This window comes from Siniperca chuatsi, linkage group LG23 (genome assembly GCF_020085105.1).
Source record: "Siniperca chuatsi isolate FFG_IHB_CAS linkage group LG23, ASM2008510v1, whole genome shotgun sequence".
Taxonomy (NCBI): domain Eukaryota; kingdom Metazoa; phylum Chordata; class Actinopteri; order Centrarchiformes; family Sinipercidae; genus Siniperca; species Siniperca chuatsi.
In genome coordinates this window covers 14,032,088-14,047,088 of record NC_058064.1, presented here as the reverse complement: position 1 = coordinate 14,047,088, position 15,001 = coordinate 14,032,088, and the positions used below count along the sequence as shown (strand labels likewise).

At 40.4% G+C, this 15,001-nt stretch overlaps 1 protein-coding gene across 17 annotated transcripts in view; it reads right to left on the bottom strand.

The window, feature by feature from the left end:
• The window catches only part of cald1a (caldesmon 1a), a 341,833-nt gene that overhangs the window by 29,637 nt on the left and 297,195 nt on the right, over positions 1–15,001 (bottom strand). For 13 of the 17 annotated variants that reach the window (XR_006376780.1, XR_006376781.1, XM_044185619.1 and 10 more), the window contains one exon: positions 3,395–3,480. Coding sequence is in view for 15 of the 17 variants with exons in the window: in XM_044185607.1 (XP_044041542.1) it covers positions 3,395–3,480 (86 nt within the window). In the remaining 2 variants the exon portion in view is untranslated. Of the gene's footprint in view, positions 1–3,394; positions 3,481–3,589; positions 3,727–4,580; positions 4,734–15,001 lie in introns of those variants that run through there. The other 4 variants (XM_044185615.1, XM_044185618.1, XM_044185617.1 and 1 more) reach the window with 3 other exon arrangements.

The window sequence follows — 15,001 nt, the reverse complement described above, 5'->3', positions numbered from 1 at the left end:
AGTTTCACTGAATAGAAACATATGATAGCACTGATGAGCAGGGGAACTGAAGAGCACCAGAGAGTGTGAGAAACCTCAGCAGAGCAGAGTGTGTGTGTATGTGTGTGGCTTTACTGAACAGAACTAGTAGTGAATTGAAGCCCACTGCGCACTTCTATGTCAACAATAATTTTCTTAGAGCTATAACTGAGGCTGATGTAAGACAGAACAGGGAAGGCTTGGCTGTTCTCCCTCCACACAAACACAAGCTTGCACACATGCACTCAGTTGTAGTTCAGCAAAGTGAATGGAGCTTGTCAAACCTTCATCACCTGATGCTGATCCAAACACACCAACACATGTGCACACTAAAACTAACAACCGCATGGTTAACTGACTGCATGTACTCATCCTAACCCCTATGCACATACACACACTAAGATGCACACACACACTCTCTCACAGACACAGACAAGCTCACTGTCTCAGCATGTAGGAAACAGCTCATGGAGACCTGGCTAGTAAACACTTATAATAGCCAGGAATTTGGCATTCCTACAGCCGTTATTATATGGCCCCACACTCCCTGCACTCTCCGTCTTCTCACAGCGTGCTCAGTGAGGGTTGAATGGAAGCAGGCCAATGAGACTACATGTGGTTTTGACTAGTCCAACCAAGAGGGGCATGTAAATATTGATTGTTTCAATATATTGGCAGAAATGGAAACAATGTAGAGATGTAATCTTTTATCAATAACAGAAGTAGCGTGTCGTCCGCCGGCTGAAATTATTGCTGCTCGGACCAAATAAACTGTCATGAACAAACTCCCGCAGAGCTGAAAATGTAAATGTCGAAGGCGCTTACAACTCTTGCTCTTTTCCACTCTTGGTCCATTTCTCTCTCAGTCAGTCAGTCCTCATCTCTTCCCACTGTCAACTCTTCTTAGTCTACATTTTCTGCCAAATTCCATCCTCTCCGTGTAACATAAACACTCCAAAACTGCATAAATAATTCTAGCAGCAGGGGGTTTATGGGGGATTTAAGCCATGAAACATAACAACGGTATTAACCTTCACTTCAATCAGCTATTTAGAGTGTATCTGGGGAAATGAGGCATAAAAGTCTAAAAGAGGTAAAAAAAACAAAAAAGATGCCAAGAAGAACACTGCATAACTGTTACACAAAATCTAAATGTACAGGATCTATACCCTAAAATGATACCAAAAATTATTCTCAGGTTACAAAGGCTGTAGATAGATAGAAGTACTAACTGGTATGTGTATGAGTCAGTTGGTCATATTTCATTTGTTTACCACACTTCCAGAAATAAAGAAATGTCATTAATGACGTATCATCCAATATTAGTTTGTTAGTATAAAAACAAACCAAAAACCCTTAAATTTGGTTATTAAAGCTGCACTAATCTATCTATCTATCCAGATATCTATCTATCTATCTATCTATCTATCTATCTATATATATATATTAGATTATTTTTGCCTTTTTTTGATAGGAACAGCTGAAGAGAGACAAGAAATGTGAAAGAGAGAGAGAGGCAAAGGGTCGCGGGATTCGAACATGTGCCGCTGCGGGAAGGACCCAGTCTCGCACATAGGGCACGCGCTCTACCAGGTGAGCTACTGGGGCTGGTACCCACTAATCAATAGTTTTTATGAACAATATATTGCATTTCCCCTCAGCCCAACAGAACGTTTTAGCTCATTGTTTTGGTTTGCTGGCCCACAAACTCTGCTCTCAACCTCGTTTCTAGCCAGGGCAAGCAGCTGTTCTCAGCGAAAAAGCTCTTATAAATCCACTGTACACTACCTGCCCAGCACCAAGTGACAGGCAGACAGAGTTAGCGACTAGCTGGTGAACATAGAATAGGGTTTAGATATTTCCCTAAGAAGTAGGTGGAGACCAAAGCAGAGCTAAAGGGAGAGAGAATATCGGACTTACATTTGCCAAGTTGCCAGAAACACGACTCCAAATGAATGATAATTCTGTTCTATAGCTACTGAATGTGTAAATAGGCAACTGTTTGTTAACACGTTGCCTTGTCAACTTTATAATGTGACAATACTGTATGTCCATGTTGTGTTTGGCCAAAAAATCAATTAATGCAGCTTTAACAAATTGTGACCAAGATATGTACTACTATGTGATGGCGACACAGTATATTTGGCATTTCTGTATTGCAATTTCTTGTTACTTATTGGCTGACATATATGCTGATACCATATATATCTGATAAGCTATTGAGTGATAATATTGGCCATTTAGATGTGTCGGTTGGGCTTTATTCACTATCCAAAATAAATAAGTTTAAAGTTGTTTTTTAAAATAAACTTAGCACCATCCATACAGCACACACAAGCTGGCAAGCACTTTATTTTCAATGTCTGGATGAATGACTTAACCCTGAATATTATTACCTAGTATGTGCCCTTCACTGTTGTGGATGATGTGCACTGTTTTGCAGAGCATTTTCCTTTATACAAGAAATGCTATTTTTGAGCAAAGGGCCTTGTTCATCGCTTAAGGTAAATGCTACTCATGTATTCGTGTCATAAAAAAGAATTATCAGAGAGAAACATCTATGTATTCAGCAGTGGTCAGCTTGTTTTTCTTCAGTGATGGAGTAACTGGCTCTAATAAAACTCTTCTCACAGATACATCAAACAGGCGAGTGACCTTGGCCAGTATCTGCATCCACATCAACCCTCATCCTTAATTGGAAGGGCTGCAGCACAGATTAAGAGACTTTTGTGAAAAGGCCCTATAAAATGTCTCCTTGGCAAACTATGCATCAAGTTCTCACAATAAAACCCCTTTTTTTACTATTTTTGATTACTGCACTTGGCGTGTTACCACTCAATCAATTTGTTGAAATGAACTTTCATTTAATCAATTTCTTCCACTGAATCAAAGAGAGTTCACAAATCCACAGTATCTGGGAGAGAAAATTGGAAAGAGGGAAGGAGGGCATGATTGAACAATCCCACTTACAGGTCATCACATTGCTTATCAGATTTCTCATCAACCTTTTTTTTTCTTCCAGCCTGAGTCGGGGGAAGCCAATATTTGCTGAGTGATGTTTTTGCAGACCTAGAGGAGGGTCTAAGCTATTAAAGCTGTCTTCTTCCTGTTCCAATTTGGCATGAACCTCAGAGGAGGTTGTGCATTGACAACCAGAGCTTCATTCCACAATACAGGCTGCTCCCTCAGCTTCACACAGCCTAAGTAGTAAGCTCTTCAGTGACAGCAACGTGGCCCCCTCTGGACTACAACTACAAATAAAGCCATTGTGGAGAACTGACTTTTTAAACAGTTTCTGCTTTGTAAGAGAATTTGCTGGGAAATGCTGGAGTACTAATCTGCAGACGTGAATGAAAAACAACCAAATGGGTCTTACCGTTCGGCCTCCAGACGCATCTCCTCCCGCTTCTGCCTCCTCAGTTCCCGGCGCTGTTCAAAGTCAATTTCCTCCATGATTGTGCCCTGAGGGATGACATCATCAAACACGGACACATTAATTTACTCAATTTCAAGATTTTCATGAAATTAAACCCTGTTTTTGATACTGGATTCAAATTGCCTTCACACGCACAGCAAGATTCCTAGGAATGACTGTTTTTGATTTTATCTCATTGATATCAGCCTCACTGTTTACTGATCAGTCTCCCACAGCCGCATCGCAGCTGTATCATGTTACTGCTAATGCAAACGGGACATCCTTCTTCTGCTGCTTCACATTAAAAGCATTTAAGTGGCGAAACACAGTGTGGCTTTTGTTGCAGTCACAGGAAACAGTGCATTTCTCCCCGCGGACAGAGATCGCTCATCAACACTGTTTCCACAAAACAAGATTTGGGGCATGTTTTCATCAGTTTCATAATTTTTTTATTTTGCAAGGAACAAGCATAGTTGAGTAGCTGCTCAACGAGTGTTTGCTGTCGTATTTAACCACCATTAAACTTGCTGTTACCACCTGTTAACACGGTTGTCGCTAAATCAACCAGGACTGAAATCTGTACAATCCATCCTTCTCCACACAGTACTGACCAGAAGTGTGTAGTCATATCTTTGTGTATACAAGCCTCAGCCTTAGGTGACAACAGCTTGGCTGAGATCTCTGCCCACAAACTTTGGTGGAAAAACAGAGGAATGAGGCATAAAATGAAAGAAAGAAGAGCAGAGACAGAAAGAGAGAGGAAGGAAAAGCCAGCACAGGATGTTAACTCAATCAGTTAAGAGCAACTCTCACTAAAAATACCCTGCTAGGGTACGTGACTGGCTGTGCAGTGAGGACTGAGACCACCCAGGAGCTGCTGAGCCTCCCATCATACATCTACGATCCCTGCTTAAACCACCGGCAACATCTACTGTACACTGGAGCAGAGTAAACAGATGCTAGCTGAGCACTTGAGGGAAAAAGACAAAGATGTCAGGACAGGAATAAAAAGATAGCACTGAATAAAGTCACATTTAAATACTTTGTCCTTTGTGATGATACAACATGAGCAGGAAAGCAACTGTGGCAGAAAATAAGATGCTTTAAAAAGTTCAGTAGGACAAAGGAAGAACTATGACTGCCATACCTTGAATTAGCCTTCAAACAATATATTTTCCTTCACACCATACCAGCTTTTCACAATGCCTTCTCCAAGCAGAGACACAATGTAACAACGTCTGGTAATAGTCTCCCACAGTCCGGCTTCAGCTGACAGAAAAGGCAAATGCCTGTTCCTTCCCCTCCCTGCTAGTTGTCCCTCCCTCCATCCCTCAGTAACCTCCTTCCTTCTTTCCCTCAGTCTTACCCCCCTCACTCCCTCCCTCCCCCGTCCTGTCTCTCCCTATCTCTACTGCTAACTTTTCCTGTTTTGTTTACCTACATGTCAGAGCTTGGCTAAACTGTTCTAGGACTCTGCACTTGAGCACCCATATTGGAAGTATGTTTTCTGCCTGCTTTTTCTTTCATCTGGCAGTCCCATACAGGAGGGGTCTACATGGCAACTGTATATGAGTATGCATGTACACAAGCATGTAGGTGCAACATTACAGCATTTGTGCACATGCATTCACACTCATAAGCATACGAATGAGCACACACAGATGTACACATGTACAGGAAGCTAGAAGAAACCGTGACAGACCCCCCCCCCCCCGGTGAGAATAATTCTCTCTATGTTTAGATGCGCGCTTACAGCCATTTGTGAAATGTGGAGAGGCAATTGGCTGTGGATGTGGAGCTATTCATACAACTGTAATTAAGACAAAATGAGAGCAATAACTAAAACCGACAAGGCCTTCAAACATCACCAGTCTAATCACATACTTCCTAGAACCAGCAACGCCGAGGGAGACAAAGTTATTAGTAACGCAAGCAGGGAAGAATATAAATTTGGAGTTATTGTTGCAAATAATGCATTAATTAATGCAGCAGAGAGGACTGCATTTGGTGTTTAGTTTTGTACAAAAATTAGTCATAGGTCATTTAAAAACATGTCATTTAAATTAAATTAAAGTATGTTTGTCAACAAAATGGTCATATATACAAGAACATTAATAATAAACTTGAGATAATTTGATTTTTCAAGCTGATATGTGATGTATGAATATGGCCATTAAATGAACGCATGACTGAATGCAGCACAGTCACATTGTCTTGTCTCCACATGGGAGAACACCAGGCGCAGGACAGAAGAGGAAGCCTGTGGCTTGCAGAAAAAGCCCTCAGTGCGACGTAGAAATGTGACTGTTGTGTATATCACTGAAGGGACCACCCACACTTTGCAAAAGCTAACAGAGGCAGAATGAGAGAAAGACAGCATTCCATAAAGTTGAGCAACCTGGAGGCACAAGTTCAGCCCGTCTTAGCCTGTCCACTGCAAAACCTCTTCTTCCTTCCTTCGCTGCATCTGTCCATTTATTCCACCCTTTTATCTCTGAAACCAGCATCCATCCCGCCCTCCTTTCTTATTCTGTCTCTCTCTTTTCTCTCCTCCTCCCTCTCTTTCTCTTTCCTTGTCTGCCCCAACCTTCTACAATGGCTATAATGACACATTTACCAGTCAAATTACTACCTGTCGAGACTGCCAGACCCTGGCACAGAACCCACTGTCTAAGTGCCAGCCTCTTAAAAAGCCTTAAAAGCCAAGTTGATATTATCCTGACAGCCACTGGGATTACACCAATTTATAATGCCTCTATCTTCTCACGAAGTCTTGAGTTAAAAGCACCAAAACAATGGGCCCTTATTGGCCAAATGAGGCACAAAGTAGATCAAGCAGCAGTCTGGGAATAAGGCTGAAGAATAAGTATGGGCCAGCAGCACATCTATTTTTGGATTTGGTGAAATGTTCCTAACGCTGGCTTAGCATTCTCTGAGATGAGAAGACTGCAGCTTTTTGGTCAGATTTGTTACTGTGATGCTGTGAGCAACTATCCCCTCGCAACCTTTAGACAAACACATTAATCTCCACATTATGGCTATGGAGCTATGTGAGGAATGCTCCTATTTAACCTCTGATTTTAGCAGAGGGGACTTGAAAGAGCCTCCAAATTACTCACATGCTAGTCAAAAAAACCCCTCCTCCTTTGGATCGCTTTTTCGTGCACTGACTGTTTTGGTTGTTGAATAAAGGGCATTAATGTGAAGATAAACAAGTAAAAACTAGCTTTGCGCAAGTTATGTGCTTGCCAGCTGTGAGGATGCCAAATAATGGAACAATGGTGACTTATTACAGCCAGTGGTTACAAGGCTGAGACAGTCACACACAGCTCCAGCTTTTAAAAAAATTACCTTTATGACAGTAAAATAAAATAAAAATCCAGTCCTTCATGTTGACATAACCTGCTACATAAGCTACTTAAATCAAACATGTTGGAACATAACACACTTTTATAATAAATACAAAAATTTCATATTAATCCTTGGCTAGCAACATGGTAATAACAAGTAAGTAAATTATCATCAATTTTTGACACAGTACCACGATAACAGTTCTTTCAGCTAAAAGCTAACGTCATCATGATAACATGCTCACAATGACAATGCTAACATACTAATGTTTAGCAGCTGTAATGTTTACCATGTTCACAATCTTATTTTAGAGTGTTAGCATGCTAACATTTGCTAATGAGCACTAAAAATGTCCTGCTGAGGCTGATAGGAATGTCATTAGTTTTATGGGTACTTGGTCATAAACAGAAGTATTGGAAACTGAAATTCTAGTTCATGTGTTGTTTGATTTTCATTAAATGAAAAGTGAAAGAGTAGGACCATTTAACAGTGCCAAAACAAACCACAGTCTGCAGTTACCATATCTGTCCATATACCTTAAAAAAAGAAATGGTGTATTATTAGTATTAGGCCGGAGTTTACATAAAAGCAAACATTGTCACGCTACACATACTGCTGCTCTCCTCTTGGCCTCCAGAGGACCACACTGTTCTCTGGAGAGAGGAGAGGAGAAGAGGAGGTACATGTCTAGCAGCTATGGAGTCACAGCTGTGCAGGTGTCGAGGTGAAGAGAGGTATTCCAGTCATCTGGAATGTGAAAGCAACACTGGCACAAATCCTGACCTTTCTAGTCTTTGCATCAATGAAAGAAACTATTTTGTCCATCTGCTACAGTCTCCAACATACCAACCACTGACAAGAACTCAGGAACCACTTCTACTCTTTTCTTCGGTTTTTCACAAGTAGTATGAACTACCTTGGAGACTAGATGACACAAGAGACAGTTTCAAGTGCTATAGTGAAACATGCTCCGACTGTTGTAAAATTATTATATAAAAATAAATAATGTCAAATATTATTGAGATAATAATGAATAGGTTATATATCATGGGATATCGTGGAGAATGCGGCCCCTTAACTGTGAAAAGATGGTTTTCACAAGCAGCAGGATTTCAGTATTTTGACATCAGCTGTCTTCACCTATCAATATTTAGTCAGCCAGACTAAAAATGTAGGGCTTCTAGTCAAAAGTTGGAGAGGATGAAAATACAACTGTCTCCACATTCTGACAAATTTGAGGCTTTTATTGTGACAGCCGGATTGCTTCACTTCAAATACTGTTGTCGGTCTGCCGGACTAGCTCGACACATGTGAACCACCTCTCTTCCACAACAGAAATGACTGTCATATAACCTCTCTCTGTCTTTGCTAATAGTCACCTTAGCTTAAAAAGGTACTCTGTGGAGTTTTCTTGGAAACAAACAAAGTTATGTTTACATTGAGTGTTTCTCACATTGTGTGTATCCTTGAGAGGAGCTAGTTAGCAGTCTTCTTCTTTCCTGGCTTTTGCTCCTGTATTGCTCCATTACCTGGCATGTTACCATCACCAACTGTCAATCGATTAAATCGTGTGAAACTGTAGGTAGAAATGTGCTCATGCGTGTACATCATGAATGTATTAAAAAGAAAAACTCCCCTGCAGCCCAAAAAGCATTTTCCCCATAGACCACCATTATAAGAGACATGCATATAAAACTGTTGGCAGGACACTTAGAACTGCACACAAGGTCAATTTTTACTCTTTGTAATAGGAATTTTTTTAACCAACAACGATTTAATATTTCTAAAACTTTCTCAGAGCGTGGAAAAGTTTTTTAATGTGTGTTAGGGCCTTTCAATGTAGAGTCTATTGTCCTAGGGGCCAGGTCCAGGGAGAGAGATGCTTATGCTGATTGTGCACTGGGAACATGAGCAATTTTCATTGGAATGAAATCATCAAAACGTTGCTCCATAGCACCACTAGTGGTCAAAAACTTGCCTTTAATGTTGGAGACAGCAGCCATGTTGCACATTTTTCCTCCCACTGAGAGGTATAGTATTGCACTAAAGAACATCATTAAAGAATCCATATTTGGAGTAACTAGGCGTTAACTGACACAGTGGGAATTTAACCGCTATCCCTGACATGCTCCTCCATTAGCATGTAGCTATACAACCTACTGCAAATTGTCCATTTATGGCAGTACTGGATGCTTACTTGAATGGGGATGAGCATACTTATTTGTACATAGGCCAAATGTGAAGAGAAAACGAGAGAGACAGAGGTCTACTGGTTCAGTCTAAGCTAAGATATATTGGTAAGTATTTTGGCAAAGTAAGAATGATCATTTTACGATTATTTTATCACACAGATAAAGCTTTGGCAGTAAAAAAGGGAGGAAGAGCGAAATAAAGAGAGAGAGAGAGAGAGCGAGAGAGAGAGAGAGAGAGATACTGCATTGCCGTAGGTATTGCACACTAACAGCTGTTTCGGCTGAGGCTCTGGGGACAGTTTGGGTTGGGTAAACCTAACGTATTCTGCAGGGGTAAGGAGTCTCATGAGAGTAGTCTGACAGGGCGGTTAAAATTTGTTCAGCCTGTGTGTGAGGGTGTGTGCATCACGATAAACAGTATTTAACAAAAAAGATGTATATTTGGAAATGTGTGTGTGGAAAGTGTATGCAGATGTGTACAGAAGAAGTACATATGAATGATCACATGCTTTTTTTTGTGTGTGCACTTTAAATGAGTGAGAGTGCATGCTTTTACAACTTTAACACTGAAAATACAAGTATGTGTTTATGGTACAGTAAATGTGTGTACATGTGTGATATGCATCACCACCTACAGTGCTGTGTTTGGAAAGCTGGCCTTGTGGTTGTGGTTCTCTGTGCTATGTGTCTCCTCTCACACGTCCAGGCCTCGGCAGCATTAACACGTTTACAGTCCCTGGATGCAAAGCGGCTACGGATGAGTATTCATAAATTCACTGGAGGTTTTTGGCGCACCAAGGCCAATAATTTCTCTCTTTCTTTCCATCTCCGCTTGTCCCTCTCTCAGCATCATCTGTCATGTAGAGACTCTCTGCCTGCTTTTTAGAGCCTGACCGATACATTGTTGGGCTGGTATTATTGACCGATACTGTATATCAGTATATAAAAGGGCTGTCACGTTTTATTTGAAATTCGAATTAACATTTGAACTTGGGGAACAAATAAATATTCAATCTGTAATGATCTTTTCAAATACAAATTTCAGAGTGTATAGGCACAACAGGCAAGGGGCCTGTCCATCTGACCCACTGCAGTAAACCAGGCTATTGTTGCTCTTTTCGCTAACAAAAGCAAGACTGAATGGATAATAAAGACACCAAACAATCTAGTAATGTGAGGAAGCAATTTGGATTCGACACCACAGATGGAAAAATCATTGCTGAAGATAAGGCTGTTTGCTGCCTTATGGTAACGTTAGCTTATCAGGTTAGCGTGTCACATTAGCTTGTCACGTTAGCTTGTCACTCAAGTGAAGCAGCGGAGGCCCTGCGAATGAACGGAAGCATGTCGATTTTACAGCATAGTTTAGGTTTAGGGTATGTGGGTTGTATTTAAATTAATTTGAACAAATTACTATGCGTTAGTTCTAATTTGTGACCTAAAAAAGTGACAGCTCTAGTGTAACAAAAATTGCAGTGCACACAGATTTGTGTGCGGTAATTTAAAGATAGTGTTTAATTTTTATCATCATTTTGTTTACTATAGATCAAAAAAATCATTGTGTTGTTTATAGTTGTTACTATTTGATACTATACTATTAATTTACAGTTTATTGTTTCAAATTTTATTGTCATTGTTATATTAGCTGTTAGTGTCATGCTTTTTTAAAAATGTTTTTATGTGACAAAACAACTTTAAAAACTCTCAAATAATAATATTAGTATCAGCCTAAAAGATCCAGTATCGGTTGCCTGTACTGTCTTTGCCCATGCAATTTCCTTTTACTCTCACCCTTTTCTCACTATCTCCTCTTGGACCACAATGCAGCAGCGCAGCCAACAGCTGCACACTGTGTTCAGCTACAATATGAGGAAACTCATGGTTGTTTGGCTGTGAATTAAGTTTAGTACTTTGTTTAATTTTATAGGATTAACCCATGTCCTAGCAGCCAAGCTTCTTTCTGTGTTTGTCTGTGTCTGCATCTGCATTCCACAGTGTGAATATCAACCACAATAGCTTCTGTTGTCAAAGCCGAGGTCTTCAGCTGTGACTATATATTCTAGGCTACATATGAGGTGGCCAACTGCATCAGACTTCAGCTCAATCTCAGTTCCATCTGCTTTCCACTCACTCTGTCTCCTCCAAAACAAATTTTTGCAAGTGTGGCTTCGGCTCGAATGAGGAAAATTTTCACTGAGCATGAGCAGACGGTATTCATAGGCAAACCTGAGACGCTAATGCCACTGTGGCAAGTGAAATGCGGCGGAATACCGTGCTGATGGTTTTGAGGGTTAGGGCAAGAAATGGGCTAGAGTCTTTGAATGCCTCAGATGCATTGTCGTTAGTGACTTCAGATCTGGAGATCAGACACAATCCTCCCTCAAATAGCCCTACAATCTCCTCTGTGCTGACTTTAGCTTTCGGATAGAAGACAAACCAGCTAGGGGAAAATTTCACATCGGTGTGGGGAAAAGACCTGAAGGTTAAAGATGTTAAGTTTCCATTTGGTGAAGAAAAAGGAGACTCCTGCATTCCCAGACAATGGTTCACATTCCATAACACCTCTCTGTGCCCTGTGAATCATACACACAGAGACAGACAGACTGACTGAGGTTATCTGTTCACACACACAAAGCCAAGAAAATCTCAATGGAATACCTTGGATGCATTATATTTTACAGGGTGCTAGCAGGCTACACTAAGCACTGCTAGAATTAACCACTGAATTTATCAAAGAATCAGTGACCCGAAACATTAAGAGTCAATAAGCAACAATCAAAGTAAAAAAAAAAAAAACCATCCTTACTTTCTTAGTTAATATTTTAGTTTAACACTCAAAAACGTAGCGAATCTGCTTCAGATCAGATCCCAGATCTAAGTGATTTATAAGTAAGTGACTTATCACAGCCAATGAAAATGACGGCAGGAACTACGAAACTCAAGACCCTAAAAACTGGAATTATCCTTTAACATACTGTGTATCTCAGCTCTAACCCTAATCATCTTAATTTCTCAAACAGCATGTTGTAATATGCTTGTGATAATAAATAGTATTTGTTTCAATTATCTTTCAAACTGACAAATCCCTTTTGGAAAGGAAGCTCTAGTTTGATACTTTCTAAATTCTTGTGTTGCCTTGATAAAAACAAATTACTCTCTATGTTGCATTCTTGAATCCTGTGTTTTATTTTCCACTGTCAGCAAGGTAACCTCGCTTAACTTTGAGCACACCGTCATCTGTATATTTTGACTATGACTCTCTGTTTGTTTAATATTTTCTCCTCTCCCGGTCCCACACATAGATGGGAGCTTCGTAGTGCTCATCACATTTTAGGCTGCATTAGATCTGAAGGTATTATGGCCTTTCCCTTCTGTGGAGAGTCAGCTGAAAACACCTGCGCTTCACTAGCCAGCGTTCCCCTTCAAGCTGAGGGTGTGTTTTTTAAGCTAACTCACACTTAAATTGCAATAAAAACATTACCCCAACATGCCATAGCCATCATCTGGATCTCACAGCGTTTCGACAGCAGTTTTTAGCACACAGATGCAAACATATTATCTTGATTCTCATTTTTGAGGAGATCTAACTAAATCCAGCTTCAGCTGGTTTCAAAATCTTACTTGAAGCTCTTCAAAGTTAACCACTGAAATGAGATGATAAATTCTTATTTGTCAGCTGCTGATCCAATTTACCAAATTAAATAACTGCCCAAGACGAGTTGATGTAGCAGTTGGCTGAAAAAGAAGGGTTATAAAACTTTACTCTTACTTTTAAATGTTGGTTTTAAGAGGAACATTTGCATTAGAATTTGGATTCTTTCTGCCCAAATCATAAATAATTCTGTAAAAAGGCAACTTCTTTGTGCAATCGCAGCAAGAGCCAACACAATTCCTCTCCAGTCCTTGACTTTTAAAAGGCTTGTGTCCCTTTTAAAAGTGCACTTTCAGATGCTACACCCACAATCAAGCAGAATTGGAGAAAAAGCATTCCAAAAAGTACAAATCCCACACAAAATAGGGATGTTTGTACGGCATCAAAAGGCTACTGCTCACTGGCAGTGCTCCATATGACCAAATATGGAAGGAAAAAATGCTGCCTTTTCCCGTAACCAAACTGGGAAAAAGAAAAAAAAAAGGGGAAGGTTTTCTTGCATGCTGTGTGCACAGCGAGATAGAGCTCTCACACTCACTACACAGTGGCCACAGAGTTGGCTCCCTCTCAAAACAGCATGACTGATGGTGATGTTGGACCTGCCGTGACATCTCAGCGAACACACACACACAAACATGCACACCTGCACGACTCAGGAGCCATGAAAGAAAGGCACACGGATCCTTTCACTACGCTGACATTTCATTTTTAAACACACACAAAAGCTTTCTTCACTTTCACATATGAGTTCTATACCGAAGTCTCAGCAGTGCACTTTGAATCGGAGCCCCCTGGAAGGGAACATTCCTCTTGGTGAAAAAGCAGCCGTCTCAAGCGCCACAGACCTCTGCTTAAGTTAGAAACGGTTTGTTTATCTGCCCCCTCCCCCTCGCTATATGGAGCAGCTCTGACATTTTCCTGCCACTGCCGCACTGCAAAAAATGTCTATGTAGGTATGTCATTTCACAAGAAACTTATCAAATTATCTGGGACATTTTTTGGAGCGTGTGTGAACTGCCAGCAATGGAGGAAAACTGCTGGGAGATGAAAACAAAAGTCTGGAGCACAGAACAAAGCAATAAATAAAGGACCTTTTTACAAAACTGTCCAGTTTAACAAGTCGCTGAACCTTTGTATTCCATCTTAAAGAAATTGTTTGACATTTTGGGAAATATGCTCATTTCCTTTCTTGATGAAAGATGATGATGAGAAGATCGATATCGCTCTCATTCCTGTACGCAGATTACGAAGCTACAGCTAGCAGGCAGTTAGCTTAGCTATCATAAAGATTGAAAACAGTGGTAAACAGCTACTCTGGCTCTGTCTGTTTGCTTAATCCATACAAAAACCGAAATGTAAAAACAACAACTTGCGGTTTTACGCCGGTTAGGGCTGGACTATGTCTTAACTGATACAACCTACATACCCACACATACACTCAAAACACGAGTAAAATAGCTATGCTTGGTGACAGAGAACAGACCTTAAATAAAATATTTTAATTTAGTGACGATAATGCAAAGATATACATATTGAGCAATCCTTTAAAAAAAATCTATTTACAATCCTAAAGGAAGAGTTAGACATTTAAATATTAGATGACAAGATTGAAGCTAAAGCCAGCAGGCGATTTGCTTAGGCGCGACCTCGATACCATGGCTCCAACCCCGATCACTACTGCTAAGACTCTGGCTCCAGTTGACGTCACCAGCGCAAGATGGCAGCTCCAGTATCCAGAATATTTTGGCTTCATTTTTGTACAGAGGGAGGAAGTGCAGACGCGTCGTCCATCTTTATATACAGTCTATGGTTGTTTCTAATGATGATACAATAGTTCTACTAGCATCAAGATATCACTGATTGAGCTCAAGCCCAACAATGAACAGGGAGAACAAAGTGATAAATAAGCCATTCCGGCTCTTTCTTCTCTTGCTTGCTCAGGATCCAGGCGGTTTTAGCTTTCAGCGCTGCAACCCTCTTATGTAAGCACTTCCTTGAAAAAAATACCATCAGATATTTGGGTGCAAATATCCAGAATATCAAATAATCTCATTAAATATGCACCCCTGCACTTGACATGTGCTTGACACAACAGTCTGTTGTGTAACTCACTAGGACATTACAGTCAAGCCTTCATCTTTTTGTTACTCAGGACCAAATGCGATGAACATACATGCTATAAAAAGGCCAAGACTATCAAAACTACACTACAATACTATCAAACTAAGCAGGACTAATGCATAAATAAATGCAATTTTCCCACATCATTTTCCTGTCATAACAAACCAGAGTTATGATGAATACACAAGGACAACATCATCAACTCGCTCAGTACCTTAGGGCGCATTGTGACAACTTTAAAGTCTATTAGGC